Source organism: Chaetodon trifascialis, chromosome 4 (assembly GCF_039877785.1).
Source record: "Chaetodon trifascialis isolate fChaTrf1 chromosome 4, fChaTrf1.hap1, whole genome shotgun sequence".
NCBI lineage: Eukaryota > Metazoa > Chordata > Actinopteri > Chaetodontiformes > Chaetodontidae > Chaetodon > Chaetodon trifascialis.
Genome location: NC_092059.1, coordinates 19,419,371 through 19,441,954, shown reverse-complemented (window position 1 = coordinate 19,441,954; position 22,584 = coordinate 19,419,371). Strand labels below are relative to the sequence as shown.

The 22,584-nt window shown below is 41.5% G+C and overlaps 1 protein-coding gene across 1 annotated transcript; it reads right to left on the bottom strand.

Moving 5' to 3' along the window:
• Positions 1–278: 278 nt before the first annotated feature.
• On the bottom strand, positions 279–16,890 carry acsbg2 (acyl-CoA synthetase bubblegum family member 2). Its single transcript, XM_070961201.1, has 15 exons — positions 16,684–16,890; positions 12,806–12,941; positions 12,065–12,186; positions 9,876–10,147; positions 8,842–8,930; positions 7,584–7,704; positions 7,270–7,350; positions 7,032–7,181; positions 6,391–6,567; positions 5,505–5,686; positions 4,154–4,396; positions 3,817–4,034; positions 3,485–3,624; positions 2,959–3,205; positions 279–1,997 (listed from the first exon to the last, which is right to left on the bottom strand). Exons 1-15 carry the CDS (start codon positions 16,688–16,690, stop codon positions 1,879–1,881), a joined length of 2,304 nt encoding a protein of 767 aa, XP_070817302.1. The 5' UTR covers positions 16,691–16,890; the 3' UTR covers positions 279–1,878.
• Positions 16,891–22,584: the final 5,694 nt, after the last annotated feature.

The window sequence follows — 22,584 nt, the reverse complement described above, 5'->3', positions numbered from 1 at the left end:
TCATTGTAGATTAAGATAGAACTGGTTCCTGGAGAAAAACTCACAAACTACTCCTCAGCTCCACCTTTACCAGCTGTGATGTTACAGCATGAATGCATCAGTAATTAAATACAGTGATTCACATTATTCAGAAATGGGACTCATTCTGCATAATGAGCACTTTCACCTCTGGCACTGAAAGTATATTTTGATTCTAATACTAGTGAAATCTGAGTACTCACACCAATCGGTGATACTTGGACTTTAAATAGGAAACATTCACTGTAAAGACAGAACGTCAGGGCTCCACACGTCAGTTTAATTAACTTTTATTCTGTAACTGATCAAACACACAAACATTCACAGGTCGACTTTTCTCCTGCAACATCATGCATAATTCAACTTTTCAGCCCTGACATTGTTCAAAACAACAGCAGCTCTTCGGGGTCAGGTAAATCCAGTTCTGTCCGGGGGCTCGTGAGCTCTCGCTGAACTGTTCGAATTTGATGTATTGGGTGAACATTATACGCTGATGTTGTACAAATTGAAGGCAGCAAGGATCTCAGGCACCCTGACACACTGAATCACCATCATTTCCTTAGTTAACTTTATACACACACTTCAAAATTGTCCTGCTCTGTTGAGCCTGAACTTGAGTTTTACTGTCCTCCCACGGCTGCCAAACCTTCGCTCTCAACTGTGAGTGCTACAAATAGCTACACAATGCTTATGTACAGTTACTTCATATACAAGATCGGCTCTTTGGAGTGCAACAGCTTCTTTCACTTGCTCAAAATGTTTTATTTTGAAGATGCGTGAAACGTCGACCAGAGACATGGTCACCAGATCAAAGCGGCGAGGGTCTCCGTGTGTGATGCATAAAGGATAGAAACAGACACCTATAATGTAGTCGATATATTTGCGATAAACCTACATATAATCTAACTTGTATACATTTTCCATTCCTCTTACACTTCGGCCATGTTTGAGTGCAAAACAAAAGATGTATGAGATTTCTGGGCTGCTGAATAAATCAACAACAAAAATCAAATCAAAGACAAATAAAAGATGATGATGATGCAGGCAAGACATATTTACAATATTACACAAGGTCACAGCGGTCTACACACAGAAGGACTGCTGGGAAACATGTCAACAGGACCAGGCAGGTGTGTAGGCTGCAGTCGGCTTACAGAACAACGGTTGACAGTACAATTACAAAAGGCAAGAGATATGGCTTCAATACAGCATGAAACACAAGATTTGGATGCTTACTTATGAGATAGATCTCAAGACACCTCTGCGTTTGCAATGGCCTAAGCAGAACCCCTTTGACTTTTGAACACGTGTACAAAAGAAACGATCATCTTCTCTGAAAGCAGGCTGACAAAGACGAGAGAAAATCACCAAGTGCATGTTGAAGGCAGCCAGTGGACACTGGACATGATTGCTGAATTTCACATGAAGTCTTTTCTACAAACGTTTCTTTGTTTTGCCCACCTAAACTTTGGCAAAACCGAAAATAAATAAAGAGGAACATGTTCAAAAAACACAAATGACTCCTTTGCAAACATCTTATTTTTTTTGGATTCTCTTGAGTAAGGTAAAGCAGTGCAATAAACAACTTTTCTAACATACAGCTGCAGCTACTTCATCTGTCCGATATTACTGTTCACCCAAATAAATAGTTGAATTCCACTTTGAAATCATAAAGCTATTTTACAATGGCTTCTTATTTTCTGCTTTCCTTCTGTACAACACCCACAAATGTAAACTGAGACAGAACGACCAAAACTTAAGGCAATGAAAACATTTTTACAAGAGAAGAATGGCAGCAGGGAGAGGTTGGATAAATGAGGTGGAGGCAATCTGGATCTCCCTGCAGGTGGAGGAGCAGCTCTATTTGGGAGGCAGCGGGTTGTCGGGGGTCGTCGGAGTTGCGAGCTCCTTATAAAAGTTCTCAATCTGGTCCTTGTACATCTTCGTCACCACTGGCCGCTTCAGTTTCATGGTCGGGCCTGTGGAACAAGAAAAGAATTAATACTGTGAAACACTTAAAAGAGACAAACTCTGTGCAACATATTGGTGTTGTTGCTGAGGCACAAGCTCAATTCGTCAAGTTTTTAAAGCTGCTCCTGTCCCAACGTGTTTGAAACGTGCTGCTGCATCAAATTTAGAATAAGCAGATATTTCTAAAAATCAATGAAGCTGATGAGGTCGAACATTAACAGTTGAGTAAATGTGAGAAAGAATCAGCACATTCTGTTTTATTGATGTTTCACACAGCGTCCCCTTGTTTTGCATTTGAGGTTGTAGCTGAGGTTTAAATTGAACTTCCTGCAGAGTTGGAATAAAGGAAAGAAGTTCTACTCAACAAAATTTGGTTTATTTTTCAGACATATTTTGCCTTTTTTGTGATGGGGTGTAGTTTTTAAGGCAGCAACGGTTATTTCATGGATTTAATCTGACAATGATTTGTCGATTAATTATTATGCCCATAAAAAACAGAAAACCATGAAAAATGCCCATTGTAATTTCCAGAGCCCAAAGTAAATGGTTTGTTTTGTCCAGTCAACAGTCCAAAACCAAAGATATTCTGTGTACGATCATATCTAAAAGCAGACATCTCATATTTGAGAGGCTGGAATTAGTGAGTATCACTATCATAATAGTTGCTGATTAATCAACTAATTGTTAGTGCTCTAATATTTTTACCACGCCACGCCATGATAAATTTCTGTTTGATTTCACTGCTCACAGCACACAGACATGCGCTATGTGACACTTGGTATTAAGCTAAAAAAAGGTTTGGAAACACTGGTTGAGATGATACCGTTTCATCACAGACGACACTCACAAAGAGTATTTCAACCATCAGCCTTTTCACTGTGAACTGCACCGTGCAGACGTCACGCATATGAAATTACATCTGCACTCTTCTACCTGCAGATCCCCTAATCAGCACCCCGTCCCACTCACCCAGCTCTCCTCCTGCCACAGAGAAGTCCCTGTCCAGAATGATCCACTTTTGAATGCGCTGAGCGTTGGAGGTTGCCTTCTCGTTGGCTCTGTTGATTCCCTCCTGAATGGCAGCGTGGATGGCCCGGTCTCTGCCGCCAGCGATCTCGGAGACGCGTGTGGCGTTGCTGCCCAGCCTCCGGCAGAACTCCACGGCCTCTGGTGTCAACTCATCCTCTGGATCGCCTGAGTCTGCATTTACATGACACTGCAGAGGGAAACATTTTCAGTTTCATTTCACTTTGTTGCCAAACGTTTGAATTCTCTTCTCTTGAATGCAGCTCTAAGTACTCAATTCATTTAAAAGGCGGAACTTGGGTCTATCTGCGTCATCTTGCAGTTTTCTTAAAAGCCCACTAGATGGCAGCATCTGACTAGAGCTGTCAGGCGCTTCTCTCCTGCTATCAGTAGTCAGAGACAAGGACTCTTTTTTGAGATTAGATAAAAACCTATATAGATAGCATGTTTACAAAGCTCAGGGCCGTACCTTAATGGTGAGCAGCATAGACAGAAACTTCCTCTTGTCTCCGATCAGCATGGCGTTACTAATGAGCGGCACGGCCTCTTTCACCGCATCCTCAATGGGAACAGGAGGGATGTTTTCACCTCCTGCTGTGATGATCAGCTCTAAGATCAAACACAAGGACACACGGATTAGGGAACACGCAGGTTTAATTGACAGAAAATGTTCTAAGGCTTACACAGATTCAATAACCTCTGACAGGAAATTGAATCCATGTTTGTGGAGGCTGTAAAGGAGATCCATAGATGCACCTGTCTGAGTCTCATCTAGCTCTACAAGGAATATAGAATAAGTACCTTTAATTCTTCCGGTGATGAAGAGGAATCCGTTCTTATCATGTTTGCCCAGGTCACCTGAGTGCAGCCAGCCCTCTGCATCGACAGCCTCCTCCGTCTTGTCGGGCATGTTGAGGTAACCCATGAAGACATGACGGCCCCAGAAGCAGATCTCACCATTTCCCTCCTCATCGGGGTTGTGCAGCTTCGTCTTGCACCCTGGGATCTCTTTACCACAGCTGCAGGACAAAACAACGTAGTTCTAATTCACCACCATGCATGTGTTTTGACTTGGCTCTGATTTGTCAATGTAAGAAAATTTGGTCCAAATCAGGCTGAAGCAAAAGCAGAAATGTACCTGGTGAGTTTGAAGGATTCAGGGATGGAAATGGTGTGAGGGCCGGTGCTCTCACTCATGCCGTACAGCTCGTACAGGGGAATATCCAGGCTGAGGAAGAACTCCAGGGTGTCTTTGGTGATGGGAGCAGCGCCTGTGTAGCATCTGCTGCAGCGGTCCAGGCCCAGGGCCTTACGCACCTTTTTGAACACAAGCTTTTTGGCTATGTGATAGCTGAATGGTGTGCGGCCAGCTGCTCCGCTCCTGTGGAGAAACCATAAAAAAAGAAATAAAAGTGAGTGGTTTGAACCACGCTAGCAACTTGGATGAAATCTTATACAGAAATACACGGTGCCCAGAGGATGACTCCTGCTGGCTGTGGTGATCCCCTGACCACCATCAGGTTCACATTTGTGGTTTCAAATGAAATATTTCAACTGATCTGATTGACAGCCACAAAACTGGTATGTGCATTCATGTTCCTCACAGGACCAGTTTTGAAAACTTTGGTGATCACTTCTCTTTATCACTGGTGCCATTAGCAGGTTGAATTCCTGCAAAACTAGCAGCCTCAGTTGCACAGTACTCTTTGTTTAGTACTAATTAGCAAATGTTAGCATGCTAACATGCTGAATGAAGATAGTGATCATCGGCATCAGTATGTTAGCACGGTCTTTGTAAGCATGCCTGCGTGGTCACATTAGCACTTAGCACAGCCTCAAAGAATGGCTGCAGAGGCTTAGTCTTGTTGCGCAGCGACCTAAACAGGCTCATATAAACACAGGATGGGATAGATATCAGATAACAGATAATAAATGAGGAACACAATGTCATGAGTTAACTGTAAGTCTCTCTGGATGCCTGCATATAAAAATGAAAAAAACATCACTGGTCTCATGTCAGAGGGAAGAAAAAAATCACATTTCAGTAAAAGCGAAACAGGAACGAGGACTGATTTCCATCCATCCATTGTCTATACCCAACTATCCCTTTCGGGGTCGCGGGGGGGCTGGAGCCTATCCCAGCTGTCATTGGGCGAAAGGCGGGGTACACCCTGAACCGGTCGCCAGTAGATCGCAGGGCAACATATACAGACAGACAACCATTCACACTCACACCTAAGGGCAATTTAGAGTCACCAATTAACCTAATGAGCATGTTTTTGGTCTGTGGGAGGAAGCCAGAGTGCCTGGAGAGAACCCACGCATGCACGGGAAGAACATGCAAACTTCACACAGAAAGGTCCCGCCTGACCCGGGGATCAAATTGGTGACCTTCTTGCTGTGAGGCACGTGCACTACATGCTGCGCCACCATGCCGCCCAGGACTGATTTCACCATGTCTAAAAAAAGCTTTCATAACAGGTACATACTGAGCCATCTTGGTCAGATTAGTCTGCAAGCCGACATCTTTGGCCCAAGCAGCGACCTTCCTGCGCACAGTCGAAGACTTGGCTCCGACAGACTTCATCTTCTCGTGCATCTTCTCCCAGACACGTGGGACGCCCATGAAAGCTGTGGGACGCACCTCCTTCAAGGTGTTTACCAGAGAGCCCTGATAAAAGACGGCACAATTTTTAGCACAAATGTCACGTGCAGCTTCCAGATCACATGGCGAGGAAAAGAGCGGAAAAACGGAGATGACAACGTGAGGCGCAGTCACGGTAACACCCTCATGGGTATCCCTCAGGGTATCCCTCTATCTTTTTACTGAAACTCTTCGTTATTCTCTCCTCCTAACTACATTACACACTTAACATGTGTTAAGCAACATGTGATGATTACGATGGTAAAATGAAGAAAAAGTCCTCAAAAATACTGAGCGCTGTGTGCAGCACCTCAACATATCAGATGTGCTTTTATACCGCAGATCAAATCTTGCAATTCCCATGAAAGGTCTTGTCATGGAAGATGCACATGATTGGTGGAGGGTACAAGGATCAGAGATAAGTTTTGGATGACCACAGCTTCATGATGACACCCTGAATCGATCCTTTCTGCTTTAATGGCCCTGAACTGTGAATCACCCTCCCTATTGATCTTAGAGGGGCAAACTGAGTTCTTATTTTACGAGGGAAATTAAAGACCCATCTTTTAAGATGTGACTCAGCATTTCTTATTTGTATTGTTCGCTCTTTATTCCATATACACTATTTCATTTGAATCTTACTTTGTTTTAGCTGAAGTTCTCAACTAAGCGTTGTTTTATTCCTGTTACTCATAAATACATCAAAGATATACTAAATGTATGTATCTCACCTTCAGTGCGTCTGGCTGAGCAAAGTACGTCGCCCCTCCGACCTTCATGGTGAGCCAGATGTCGACCATCTGAGCGGCGATGTGGCTGAGCGGCAGGTAGCTGACCACCACCTCCTGAGCCTGAGTGGCGTCTGTAAGATGTACATGACGGCTGGTGGAGAGCGCGGTCCATGTGAGCTGAGGGGGAGGACAGTGGAGTGCAGTTGATATGACGTATCTTCATTGTTTTATGTGTGGGAGTCACTTTTCGAGATACAGAAAACTGACACAACAGCAAATTTAATTCAGTCAAAACTACGATTACCGCCTTGCAGTTTGTCTGTTTACACTCATAGAATACGTGTAGTGAAGACTTTGGAGGAATTTAATAAAAGTTATTAAGTGTATTTTTGGGCAGAATGGAAGTTTTTACTATTTCAAACAGAGGCGGAGTGGCCAGTTGAGTCTGTGGTTTAACAATCACAGATCGACACACATCGTCTTGAACACATAGTGATGAAGATGAAGTCATTTGAATTCCTTGGGGCACTTCAGCAGCAGCACAGTACTTTAAGCTGTCAGCTACATCTGTGCCATTCTCCCATTACAAGACGGACACGCGTTCTCAAAGGTACAAACACACCTGTGCTCATCTAACTTACATTATCATGGCTGAGCATGACTCCTTTGGGCTGGCCTGTGGTTCCTGAGGTGTAAATGAGCATGCAGCATTGGTTGGGCTTCTGGCTGGAGATGATGGCATCGAGGGGTTCGTCGGGCTCGTCGCGTCCAAGCTCCATGAACTCAACCCACTGTGGCACACAAACCAAATCACTCAGATGATGCCTCTCGGGCTAAATCAATCTTTTCATGTTCCTCATACACAGATTGGGTGCTTACTGTGTACAGATTTGGTCTCTTCTCTTTCAGTGCATCTTTGTATTGGATAATGGCTTTCAAGTGTGGCAGCTTGTCTTCAACCTGCGAACAAACACAATACAATCTAATGAGTACACAACTGCAGCAAATAGTCGACAAGGAGACTTGTGTATTGTGTATTTTATTTAAGCATTTTATTATCGCCGCCTTACTACAACATCAATGTAAAAAGTTCCACAGCGGAGAGATTTCCTCCATGATGTGTGGCATGTGAGCTTTATCTGTATTCACATCCTCGCCTCATGCTCGTCCACAGTACTTCTATGCATCCTCACCTGAAGGATCTTCTGCAGCTGTTTGTGGTTCTCCACCACGATGATGTTAGCCCTGCAGTTGTCTGCTACATACTGGCAAGCCTCAGGAGAGTTGGTGGTGTAGATGCCCACAGCAAACCCACTGCAACAGACACAGTACAAATCAGACTCTTTCACATGTTCAAATACAACGTCTCCACTGTAGACGCTCTCAACTCTGTCATCTGTGCTGGGTGTGTTTTTTTTAATCTCTTTCCACTTTCATTTCCACTGTTTTCATTAACCTTGCTCAGCAGGAGACTTTCAGTGGAAACGCTTAAGGTTTTGGTGAGTTGTGTACTACGTTAAATTACATTACAATAGGAGCTCCCTGACCAAGCAGCATTATTTCATCAGAATACCTCACATCCACTTCTAATGGAAACTGAGAAAACCAAAACTTGATTCGCCTGTTTTTTGGTTTTGATTTCCAGCAAATGTGACTCTACTACTGAGTTTACTTAACTAAACCTGCGATTTGGCTCATCAGGACCGGCTTGACGAGTTGATGGTAGAGTAGGCGTGGGAACGTGGGGAATCCACAAACAGTAGCAGCATGTGTGTTCCAGTTCTTACAGTTTTTATGGCTTGGCACAGAAGAGGAACATGTACATGTGCATGTACTGGTCTTCTGTATAACCAAACTCATCTTCCTCAAAGCACTCATGTTATTAGCCTTCAAAGAAGCGCAGTACATAGAAAATGTTGTTGTAACAGTGGCTCAAATTGGGCACACAGCATGAAAAACCCACATGTCATGTAATAAATGTTTGGTGATGTAAGGAGTTCAGTTGAGGCAAATCTGGCTGTGACCAATCAATTGGTTATGTTCTTAATCAAAAGGTGCTTTGTCACCTCAGATAGAGTCAATTTCTTGGAGTTTGATTTCTGTTGCTAAGAAGAGAGGCTAGTGATGTCATGTGATCTGCACATAATTCATCAGTGGTGGAAGAAGTACTCAAAACTACTTCAATAAAAGTAGCAATAAACCAATGTATAAATATTTCATTACAAGTAAAAGTCCTGCATCATTATATAATTAGATGTTAAGGCTAATGCATTCATACGTAACCTGCATTTTACTGTTAAGCATGGTACTGTAATCAATCAAGATGTCTTTGAACAAAGAGGCTACATGCTGAACTGGATGACACCCAGGTTGTGCTCCAGTGCAGTCACATTTGAAGTCATGACAGCCACAGAACCAACAAATCAATCCAGAGAGGAAGATGAAATTCACCCTGCCAAAATGGCTCCGATGTCAGAGATGAACCACTCAGCGGAGTTGAAGCCCAGGATGCCGACGCCATGGTGGCGCTGCAAACCAAGCTGTGGAAAGACAAAACGTACTACATTGTCATACATGTACTAAAATCAGCTGCGAGCTTTGCATCACACACTTTGGACCTATAAGTAATGTTACATAGGTCAGCATGTGCAGGTGCCTCAAGTTCAGATCGGTTTGAATGTACATGTACAGAGATAAAGAGAGACGTGTAAGCATGTCTTTGTGTGAGTGTGTGTGCACGTGTGTGTGAGTGTGTGTGTACATGACCTCTGTTGAGTCTCCATGCTGACTAACTGCGCTGGGTTTCACAACAAACAGTAACGTGCTCTGTCCTGTACGAACAGCTGAGGCCTGTGCTCAGTGGCTGAGCTGCCTCACTGACATTTCAGGCCGACTCCTTCGTGCTGCGATGTGTGTTGTCTAGACCGATTTGGCATGAAATTGAATGCATCATCTGCCACAAGAATTTGAAACACTGACAACAGACGTCAATTGTTTCAAACAAAACAGGCGTCTCAGGCCTTGTGATGCTGAAGGAGGAATGTTGCTAAGGGTGGATAAAAACGAAAGTGCTTTTCTCTTTAGAAAAAGAGAATTACACTTCTGATACTTCTCTCTTTACTTTTAGGGCATTGAGCAAGTGAGATTTACATATTTCGAAATGGCACCACGCTGACAAATCTATCTAATTGCACAACATTAGAAAATCTTCCAGCATTGGAATGTTGAGCTGTGCTGGGTTTGGTTTCCAGTTAACCTGACAGTGCAAGCAATAATTGATACATCTGAAATAACGTGCTTACACTTCCACATAGAATACGAACTATTAGAAAAGCTACGTATTAATCACTGTATGTGCGTACTTGGGCTGCGACATCATCATTGGTTCGTCAACCAGTTGTTTTTTCAATTGGTAATTTTGCCTGATTCTTTCACATACAACTGCTATTTATACTTGATGACTCAAAAGATGAAGATCAATCTACCTTGAGGAAGCTCTTGGCAGCAGTGCGGCAGGTCTGGTAGTATTCTCTGTAGTTCAGGCTCTTCTGCTGCTCACCCTCCTTCCAGCTCAGAGCTGTATAGTCGCCAAAGCGCTCCACAGCTGAGGTGAACATCTGGTTGACGGTCAAAGGGGTCTCAGCAGCCAGGCCAGAGTCCCCCATCCTCAGTTTTACCTCTGCATCCCCCTGTGACGTCCACAGGCCGGGCTCTCCTGCTGCCTGCACCGACAGGGAGTTGGGGCGCTGGGCTTTCACTAGAAGACGTGAAGACATTTGGAAAGATAAGCAAAGGGTTGTCTCTCAGTATGAATGACAGATGTTCTTTCCACCAAACTTCCAGCAGAACTAAACTTTCTGCTCTAACCCCCCCATTCTCTGTGGGAGTTGCATCACACACACTGTATTTGCCATATCATATTTGTTCGTCTGGCACTACATTAAAGCTGCAAACAGACCTTGGGAACAGTACCAGGCTCAGTGATGTCCAAATGAATGCTGTTACTTCAGGTCAACTGGAAACACTTTTCTTTGAAACAGTAAAGTCAACATTACTGCACCGTTAAACCAACCTCATCAGCTATTTCAATGTTAAAAAAAAAAAAAAAAAAAAATTAACTATAACAAAATGTCCTGTGCTCCCCTTGCACCTGTATTTTGATTTAGTTTTTCGGTTCTTTTATTTAATTTGATGTGTGAAATGTATCTTGAACAGCACTCTATCAATAAAGTGTATTATAATTACTATTCCAAATCTAAAAAAACCTAGTTTAAAATCTTAAATAATCTTAAATTCTTGTTAAAGTAAAACATTGTCACGACTTCTGTAATGTCAAAAACATGAGCAGTGAGGTCCTCATACAGGTCATAAAACACACGGCTGTATCAGCCAGACTGAATAGGTAAGCAGTGAAATAACAACCGCAACTGTCCACTGACACGTCTGTTTCAATTTATGGAACCACTTCCTGGTTCAACTTCTAACAGATGCAGCCTGCTACTCGTGTGCACACACAGTTTCCTGCACAGTGAGGGATTATCAGCACCACTTTCAGCGCACTAACCTTTGATTTCACTTTTAAACAAAGCAACTAAACTGAACCTATTCTTAGTGATGCTGCTGCATTTAGAGACCTTAGCAAATACATTGGTGACTTTAAGACAGAACTGATAGTTTGAGCTACAAAAATAAAACCTACATTGTAATAAACAGTGGATTTTCTTGTTGATTAGAGTGTGTAATTGACCCAACAATGCAACAGGATATTTTTAGTATGCAATGTTGTCATATTGCTGACAGAGGAACTAAAAGATGGTGGATTTATGACAAACGCAAACAGCTGGTGAACAGCACACAGAGCAGATAAAACCTGGAGCAGACCAGCAGCAGACCTGTAAGATCAATGAATTCAATGACATTTCATTCAGTCAGTAAATCTTTGAGAATAACTGAGATATGAGAAGATAAATTTAGAGTGTAATCCCATGAAATCCCATGTAGTATTTTTATGGCAATTAGCATTTTTAGCATCTGTACATAATGTACATATACATACTTGATTTTTTCTTTATCCTGTATCCTCTTTATTCTACCACTGGTTTTCTTTTAATTTCCCCAGCGTTGGGCGTTCTAAGTTTTATCTTATCTTATCTTAACATAATAACATCTTTAACAGATTTACCACTCCACTGATTTGACGGTACTTCTGAAAGTGCCAGTAAGTAGTGCATGTTAACTGAAATGAACTTTGAGTCACTGGGATTTTAAGAAACCAGGTCAGTCTTATTTCATAGTCAAAGTGAGACTCTGCATAACGTTTACAAATACGGTGGAATAAGAAGTATGTGTAGTTTTACCCTCAGTGATTGACACGGGAAGGAATGTCAAAGTGGAGGCTGAAAGCAGGAAAAGGAAAGCCAAACTGTTCTGCCAAAGAATGTGGGAACTTCTCTTTGGTCCACTTCCTCAGGAAGAAAGTTCAACGGCAAAAGTTCACCAAAGCTGACTTCAGCGCCACGAGCCAACAACAGCGACTGGCTCCAGCTCAGAATACAGCACATTCGTGTCTGTATAATGCACATCATAATTTCAATCTGGCTGCACCACCCTCACAAATGTTAGAGTTTGGGGAGCGACGAAGCGAGAGTAAACACGCCGACCTGGCGGCTCTCACCTGTCTGTGTATTTGAGGTGTGTGCAGCAGGGACCTCTGTAGTCATGGTGCTGCAGGTGACTTCATTATGTGTTCCAGTCTCCTCATCCTTTTCCCCTGTGGACTCTTCCTCTGAAGACTCACTGCAGCAAAGGAAAGGAAAAAAACACGTCATTCAACACACAGTGGATTACCAAAGCGACTGTTGCATCCTTGGGGAAAAACCAGAGGCAGAAACTTGACCCTGCACTGAGTCACATGGGGAAAACACACTGTTAACCTCATTATCCACTTGGAAGTAAATATTATGCCTTCATCTCAACTGTAGATCTTGTAAATACTCACAATAACAGTTTCAAAGTAAGGTTTATATTATTAGTGCATTGAATTAAAGCAAAGACAAAAGTGATACAAACACTCTGATTGTATTGCCAGGAGTGTAATCCTGTACACTGTGAGACTTCACAATTACAACCCTGATAACAAGAAAGTTAGGACACTGTGTGAAACATAAGCAAAAACAGCATGTGATGATTTGCTAATCTGTTTTGATATTTACTCAACAAAGACAATATATTTAATATATGACCTCATCAGCTTCATTGATTTCTCTAAATATCAAGTAATCAGGTTGATTGGGAACAGCTAATACTGTCATGATTGGGTATGAAAGGGGCATTCTGGAAAGGCTCAGTCAGTCAGAAGCAAGAGTGGAGCGAGGTGTGGTGTGAAGTCGCTTTGGAAGTGTTTGTGTGGACGTACTTTGCTGTATCCACAATGTCATCATCAAGGGAGGCTGCGCTGTTTCCCGCACCACAGGAGGACTTCAGGAGGCCGTTTGCTCTGGGAGGCTCCATCACCACAGCTTCAGACATGGTGGTGGGTTCACACACAGTCACTGAAGGAGAGGAGGGACAGGCCTCATTAGCTACTGCATCACTAACAAAGAGTTAAAAGTAAAGCAGAGTAAGCATATCATAATATTGCTTCAAACGCATCTGCAATAAGGCAAAAACAAAAAAAATCTCCTCAGGGACTGAACAAGGAGTTTCACGTTTGACCTTTTCACACACTTTCAGTCTGGTTTGAGAAGATACCTTCTGACCCTGGTCTAATTACGAGAGAGTAACACCAACATGTGACAGCCTGCAGCTTCTAGTACTCACAAGACTAACGCCTGAGTGTTGCTGGCACCAGGTCACATTTGTTTTTCCAGCAGTTGTAGTTGGGGTTACGTTAACTCATCCACTCCTCTCTCTGGCTCTTGTCCATGCATAATCGGTTATTTAGGCATTTCATAAGCGCCTCTGAGTTCAGAACAGAGTCTGAAAATGTTCTGCCTAACGCTTTAGAACGTAAACACAGAGCAACTGGTACCAGACAGCAGAAACACTGAATACATTACATCACTGTGCCACTTTAATGCCTCACTGATTTTTAACTAACAATTAATTTCTAACTTTCATTAACACAAGAAATATCTATGTGGCACAGTGGCAGGTCACCTGAAATGTTTACCCACCACACAGACAATATTTACTCTGTATTTGGCAGGTGATCTTTTCAGCCCCTGCTATAAATCAGGCTTCATATGCGCCTTTATGAGCTGCTGAACAAACTCCGTCTTTGTCTATACAACAACTGTTCTGTTGACAATATTTGGTTGTATGGCAACGGTGTGAGGAGCATATGGAGCCGAGCTGGCAAAGCGGAAAGTCTTGTCACAGATAACATAGTCCTGCTGCAGATAATGGAGAGAGAGGGAGGGAGAATCCTTTTCTGCCATTGCCATTACCTCATCACAGGAAACACATCAAAGCCTCCTAAACAATAAACCTCCACCGCGCGGACACCATGGAGTCCACACCTCCATGACGCTCCCTCTCATTCAAGCCCCCTCTTTGGTAAATCACAGGTCTGAGCTGCAGCTGGCCTGTTTATTTAAGTGAGCTGAAAACACATACCAGCAGCTTCATCTGCCTATTGTGGCAGCAGCCTATCATGACTCGACTGTAAGGGACAATTGGGCTTGGACAAGTGGAAAGAAACAGGCGCCAGGGAGGTCAGAGAGCAGGAATGAAAATATTTTCCATTAAGAGACACATTTGACACATATTCGCTAACCACACCTTGCACAAAAAAAAAGTAAAACGTTGGGGATGAAATTGACACAGTCCTGAAATTTTGGACTCTGAGGAATCAGCAGCCGTCACCTCAAACTGTCATTACTGTTGTAAAAGAGAAACCTTCAGGCATGTGGCAAACAGCCAGCTGACCCCGACAAGACTCTGTGACTGAATCCTACAGAGGCCTGAACGCCTCACAGCCAAGGATGCAAATGTCACAGGGGTGATCTCACTGCTGCTCACTGAGATGTGTGCAAATCTTGCATTTGATTTCGCCTCTTCCTTCTGATGCAGCTGCAGATTCCTCAAGGACACAACTGGAAGTGGATGTGGTTCTCCAGCAGCACTAAAAAGATTAGGTTGAGGGTGGAGGCAGTCAGATGAACTGGGTTGTGGTTTGGGCAGACATTTTAACTCCCCCCCCCCACCCCCACCCCCTTTTTTTGTCTTTCTTGAGGCTCTGTCATTGTCTTCGTGCACAGAGGTCAAGGGATTGGATGGGTGAGGGGTGTGACACTGATCTTGAGAAAAGTTTCGGTCATTTGAACCCCCCAAGTCTGGACAAATACTGCCTTAAACATAAGACTGGAAAAAGCCCAAAGGCTATTTCTTGCTTCCTCCCTTCTTATTTCCCCTTTTTCCATTCAAACCTTTGGTCCGATGAGCTCTCATCATCTGAATGCAACACTTTTAGACCACAAATAAAGGCTTGACATGCATGCTTCTGATTTAGCTCTGGTGTGACAACCCCCTACTTATTATTGCCAAGCAGTGACAAATGCCTTACAACAACAGTTTTTTGTCATCAAGGGTTAGGGAGTTAGTCATCAATCACTTGGCCAGATCTAAAATCCCCTGCCTGGTGTGGTAAACTATCACTTTCAGATTTGTCATAATCTATTTCCAAAAGCTCTGTGGTTTACAGGTATCACACATGAGCATCAGGGGATTTGAAGTGGGAGTGAAGGGGAATGCCATCCACATTGTTAGCAAAATGCACCCCCCTTGAATAAATCAATAAACTGCCCATGGGTTTTATTGGTGGGATTCCCCTTCATTCGAACTTCTTGACAACCTACAGCAAAGCCATGGTCTCTGGAGAAGTAGGGCTGGAACTATCTATTATATTCAGTATAGAGGAATCGGCCGATCTATTAACTGCTTTGTCTATAAAATGAAAACAGATCAATTGAATAATTGTAATTGTAAACTAAATATCTTTTGGTTTTGATCGACAGTCCAAAAACAACAGATATTTGGTATACAATTACAGAAAACTGAGAAACGCAACACAAATTCACATCAGAGGAGAAGGAACAAACAACTGTTTGTAGTTTTTGCTTGAAAAATGCCTCAAATGATGAACTGCTTATCAAAATAGTTGGACAGGCTCCTTTGCATCTTTTCATGTGTGCTTTTGTCATGTTTCCTCAACATGTGCCGGCACAAACAATGCCCCGGATGAAGTATGGGATGAGTTGAGCACTGCGCAAGCTGACATCATTATTCCAACTGCATTCATGCAATCAGGAGAGGATTATGAAAGTAGAGCAGAGTCCTGCCTTGCACCAGCTGTTCAATTCAGAGAGAGAAAATGCAACAGTTGGAAAGACAACACTTTCAAGATTTATCATTGGTTAATGTAGAAGTATCTATCGCAGCCCCAACCAGCCAAAAACATGAACGCTTAAAACCAAACAAGGGACTCTCCCAACACAATACCAGTATGTCTGCAAACTTCAGTTATGTTAATCCACTGTTATACAGAACACACACAACCCCACCCCTTCTGTTAGTCTTGTGTCTCATGCACAAACACCTCCACTGTCTGAACCTAAAGCTGGTGCTCAAACATGACATGAATTATTTTTCTGCCAATACATCCTCTGAACGATCTGCATCCTCAGCCAGCTGCTGCCTCTCAACAGTGCCCAGCATTGGGCGTAATCCTCAGCATCCTCAGTGTACAGAGACCACGTCAAGCTTCACATTTTTGATGCAATTTCAAAATATTTGTTAGCCAATGTTGACATTTTCATGAAATAGGGCAAAGCTTTAAAGGCATCCCTTTAAGGTTAGTCGTCATCTGGCAAATTCACACAGATCTGCTGGATGGGTTACACCCTTCTGCATGCGAGCAGCTGTGCACATGTTGTGGGGAAGGTGACTGAGCCATACAGAAATTTACAGATTAAATGACTGTAAACCAAAGCTGTGCTCCAATCAGGCTTAAAAATGAACTCCATTTAATTAAACTGTAAAATCAATGTCAGGGAATGGTTAAGCCAAATGATGAATGGGGAAGTCAGACTACGGCATAGAACGCGAGGAACTAAATGATATCATTTCAGATAAAACATGTAGTATCGTACATGTAACATGTGAGCAGACTTTTTTTCTCAGAGATAATTACGAAGAGGTTTCTTATCAAACCTGATGTGCTAAGTGAAAGCTGGATGATAAGAGGACTACATCTCAGCTACATGAAATAGAATTGTAAATGGAGATACTCACGTTGCATTGTTAAAACTTAATTCTTTTCCCCGTCTGTATTACAGGTCTTCTCTTGAATCGTCCGCCTATCTTCTTCTCTTTCTATAAATGCTGTAGTTTCAGTTTGCCGCGAAACACACAAATTCGACAGCTGCCCACTGTTCCTACGAGTTCAGCAGCATATCATTCATTTTCAAACGCTAGCCGGCTTGGTTGGTCCCACCCACTGAAAACCCCACCCAGACGGGCCAGCCAGCTTCCTCTAGATGCACTCCCCCCCTCCATCATCCCGAAGCAACCTGATTGGCTAAAACAGCTCACACCACAAGGCCCATTTTCCATATAAGGCCACGCAAGCCAAATGAATAAGGTGGGGGAAGTGGCTGTAAGGACACACACACACACACACACACACACACACACACACACACACACACACACACACACACACACACACACACACACACACACACACACACACACACACACACACACACACACACACACTGTCTTGAGAGATGATGCTATGAAACTCAGACCCATCCCCCCACACGATACTCCCCTGCACACACACTCAAAACACACGTTGCAGCTCCGCTGGCCGGGGTTACTGTCGGACAAACTGCATGCAAAACCATCAGAGGCAAGATTACAAGTGCAGCTGTGCTGGATTGACTTCATGACTTTCCGTTGACCGAACTCATTCTTATGCACACTGCAGAGACAGCCACATCCTGTGACCAACATTACTACAAATATTGCATATCGCTTTCTTCTTCTACATCCATTATTTGCTTTCTTCTTCTCATCCTCATCTTAATTTTAAGCCAGTGTAAAACCATTAAGGCGACAAATAACGATTATTTACTCTAACTCCAATCATCTGCAGATTATTTTCTATTACTGACCAATTGTTTTGTCAATGAAATGTCAAAAGAGTGAAAAATGTCCATCTCTGATGGTCAGACCATGTGATATCTGACCAACAGTCCAAAACACAAATGTCAGTTTGATGCTGAACAGACAGAAGCAGAAAATCCTCAGACTGGAGAAGCTCGAAAAGTAAAAATAAGTACATTTACTCAAGTATTGTACTTAAATTTGAAGTACATGTAATACTAACATAGTAATAACAGTATTTCCACTTAATGCCACTTCATACTACCCTACAGCTAAACAGTTCATATGTGAAACACTGTACTTTTCACTCCACTATTACTATACTTAAGAAAGTAATACTTTGAATATTCACAACACATATTATGAGCTCATACTGATCAACTAGTCAATTGGAAAGAAAATTAATCAGCAACTATTTGGTAAGCCGTATCAGTCAATTCCTCAGCAACAGCTTAAGGCTGCAGACTTGCTGTTTCTCCTTGTCTTAATCACACTAAACTGAAATTATCTCCACATCAACCGACTGTAAAGCTAATGATAAACTCGTGTTATCAATGCAGGACTTTTACTTGTTATGGAGTACTCTGCTGTTACTCTAACTTCAGTAAAGGATCTGAGTACTTACAACACCACTGCAAAACAGTATCATACAATGGATGCTGAAGTTTCTAATCAAAATACAAACACTGCTGACAGCAGTACTGAATATACCAGTGAGTCACTGAGTGAACAAAAAGCTTCTGATTTCTTCAAAGTTACCACCGTGACAACATTACTCAGCACATTGTCTGCAAACCTAATTTTAACATCACAGTAAAAATCCGAGCTGTCAGCCCAATTACACAGCTTGACATGCCAAACCTGTACTTCTTGTTCTCTTGAGCTGTGACCTGATATACAGGGTACTAAAACAAAGAAAGTGGCTCTAGAGAGGACATAACTGCAGGATGAGAAACTGAACTTAAAGAACTGCCCGCAGCATGAAAAGGCTTGCTGTTGGCAAACACTGTGCTTTTGGTACAGTTATGAAAATAAAGGTGTGAAAAACAGGTCAGGACAGTTTGTAAACATGCCTGCTTCTGAGAGGGAAGTGTCAGTGGGGTTCACAGCGATGAAGACATTTCATTTTAACGCTTTAAACTGTGGGAAACTGCAAATGATAGCAAGCTTCCACTGATATGCACAAAAAAAAGATCAAATATTCAAGCCTCATGAAATGTTAAAAAAAAACCCAGTCTCACTTGTGGGTTAGATCATAGGTTTCCCCAAGCTGCCCAAAAAGTCCCGCCTACACGGTTCAATAGGTCAAGTAATGCAAGTAGGTGAAGCAGAAAGTACACATATCCTACTCTAAAAAAAAGGTGAAGCAGAAAGTACACATATCCTCCTCTAAAAAAAAAAAAAGAAAAAGAAAAAAAAAGTAATAATGTAAAAAAACAACCATTTCGGCTGTTCATTTTTACATTTGGTGGCCCTTAAAAGTGAAAGCCGACTTTTTACATTTACCCTCAAAAGAAAATGAACATATGCTTTTTAACCATTGCCTGTTTGCACATATAATAAAATAGTTCCATTCAAATATCAGAGAAAAATACACACACTTGCACTTCACATGCACTTAAAAATAAAAAAGGGTCTGTGAAGGGTCTGTCAGTGAAGCATCTATTTAAACAGGTCTTATTGCTTGGTGATTATCTTATTTTCATGTGGCTTATTTTTGAAGCTCAGTCTATAAATATCTCACGTGTGTAAGTGCTCGAATGACTTCAGAAATGTGGACCATCGCTGCTCAATGGAAAGATCAGGCTCAGCCAATTGCTGTGAGAGACGAAAACGCAGAGGCACCACACCACAGCATCACATGACAACCAGAGGCCAGCTGATCCAGTCTACCCATGCGCAAACCCTGAAAGGTTGCAGGATGTGTTTAGTGCTGACGCACCCTGCACTGAGGTTATTGTCGGTCAGTGACATCCTCTTTCTCATCCCACACTCTGCTGAGGCTGCTGAGGCAGAGCTGTGAACTGATCAGCAATGAAAAGTAACTAAGTACATTCAGTCAAGCATTGTGCTTAAGTGCACCTTTGAAGTGCTTGAACATTTGAGCATTTCAATTTTCTGCTACTTTATACCTCCATTCTACTCAAATATATAGGCAAATATCATTTTTGTCAGGGAGATAATTCTGAAATGGACTATTCTGCAAAATGAGTAGTTTTACTTTTTGCACTTAAAATATATTTTGATGCCAAAAATGTTGTACTTTTTAAGTAACTACTTAGAGATTATGTTAGATATAGAAGTTGTCTACTGAGCATATGGAGGTATTTCTCATCTACAAAAATAAAACCACCCTTGTGTTATGATGACATTTTCAAAAAAGCGATTTTCCTCGAAAAAATATCAGTTTTAATAGCAATTATTGTGCATTGCCCCTATCATGAAAGTCAACTGACAGGGAAAATATATGACATGATAGAAAAAGAATTCAAGTCTTCTACTTAAGCAATACCCCACTATAAAAATACTCCAGAAGTTGAACCTTTTATTTATTAAACAGTACCTTTTAATGTTACTAAAAGTATAGACGTATTTGCCACAAAATGTACTTAAAGCACCAATATGCAGAATGGCTTCTTTTCCGTAGTTTATTATCATTATTGCATATTATTGGATTATTTGATTACTGACATTGGCTGTGGGACTCTTCAGTTCATCCGCCGCACTCCACCATAAACCAAAAATTAATAATATCCATTTACATCGTTTTTGTTTTGTGAGTGTCACAAAGGGACAACAACTTGCATTTGTAAAATGATAAATAAACAGTGTAAATAAACTGCAAAACTAAAATATTTCCATCTGAAATGTAATGGGCTAACAGCATAAAGTAGCATTAACGTTAATTTTCAAAGAGTTTGTTGTTGGTATCTAAAAACTACAGCTCCCAGAAGGCTTTGACTGCTTACCAATGGCTAAGGCTCCTGGGACATGTAGTTGTTGTTGAATGCAGACGTTAACGAAAAATAATCTTTTACCTTGGGTGAAATAACGAGGTGCTCCTATTTCACCACCCAGTACAGTATTAAAAACCAATTTATCTTTTACTATGGACAGAACGTGTCAGTATTGTGTTTCAAATATCAAGAATGAAACAGAAAACTTGAGAAGATTCACCCAAGTCAGTTACAGAGTTTTTAACAGAACCATGATTAGCTTAACTAGCTAATTGCCACATAAAAGTAACGTCTCAATAGCTAAACTCTGTAGCATGTAGCTTGATAGTCGAGCACGATAAGATAGATATATGGGAAGTAAATACCTAAATAAGCAAACAGTGGTTATCAATCAAAGGTGTCAAGACCTACCACACGAAGAGGCTCTGTCACTACCAGAGTGTGCTGGTTGTTGGGGTGTCAGCGAATGAACAACTTGAGGGCCCATTGACACTCAAACCCATGGTGAGAGGGACTGAACGCTGCTCTGATCCACCTGTTTCAGTCAGTATCACAGCTCAGCCCTGCATCACACTGAGTAAGCTGTATTTTGTGCATCACCACACATGTACTTTGATTTTTGCAGTACATTTTCTTTTTTTTATTTCTATTTTCTCCTACTTGGCAAAACTTGGCAATAAACCAGATTGTGATTCTGAAGAAAAAGGCATACAGTGTGTGCGCACAGGGAGAATTAATTTCTTCCGGGGTAAGTCAGTCGTGAACAAACATGCATCATTACTGAGAGGGAAAAACAATACAATTTGATTACATATGGGCTGCCATAGCTTTAAGTCTACCCAGTGCAACTCTCTTCTTCTACAGTCTCTAAATGTTACATCAACATAAACTGAGCTTCGTGAGTAAATTGGCTGGTTCGTGAAATTTTTCAACATACAATTTCTCGACAGTCTAAATGCAGTTTTCTATGGAGAAATGTTCACTGATTTTAAATTAAAGGCTGTCATGTCTAAATACATCAGGTGTAAAATACTGCAATCAGCATATTAAATACCTGGTGTGTAACTTTTTAAAAATTCTAAATAACCCACCCCAGGTTTTATTAAGTCCCCAAAGAAAAAGACATGATTTCATTTCCCTTCATTTCTTTGATATTATGTGAATCTTTTATCAACTTCAACAACAATCATGTCTAGCCCCATTTATCCTCAGACATCAGGCCAAAGTCTGCCCCTGTGTACTGTATAACGTGCAGCTCCAGCAAGCAGCTCTTGCTGAAGTCATGATACTTTATGTAAAGTGACTGATGTTGAGCCAGTGTCTGTATCGACAAATCAATACAATTATCAATGGGAAGCATGCTCACTCTTGTTTTGCACTGTATCATTATTATCTCAGTGAAGCATTTCTCTCCCTTTTATTAAGAACACCTGATAAAGAATCTCATGCACTGTGACCTCCTCGTGTCACAATATTGACATATGCTGCCACCATGTGTTAAAGATGTGAAATGCAGCAAGACAAGGCTGGCTGCAATCCTACAAGAAAAGGAAATAGAACAAGAATAATGTGTGTTTATTAAGCTTGTGTGAACTTTTCGTATTGAAAAGAAAAAGAAATCTAAGAAAATATCATATATATAGAAATAATACAGAAAACATATATTGTTATAGATATTAAACAAATATAAGAATAACATGAAATTTCTCTGAACACCCAGTAAGTGGAAGAATATAGCAGAAACAATAAGAATTGTTACTACTACTACTACTACTACTACTACTACTACTACTACTACTAATAATAATAATAATAATAACAAGAAGAAGAAGAAGACGAAGAAAAAAATAAGAAAGTAGTAGTGGTTGGAATAATAAAAGTTTTACAAATGCTTGCAGCTTTTATTGGATCTTAACTGCAAGTGTTGGATTATCGCTGAATTTCATCAAGAAAGCGACGCATTTATAATGAGTTTAATGAAAATGTATTTTTAACTTAAGCAGAATCATCTTCATATGACCGTTGTCAGTTTCATACATACAAGCGATACATACAATAACTGCTT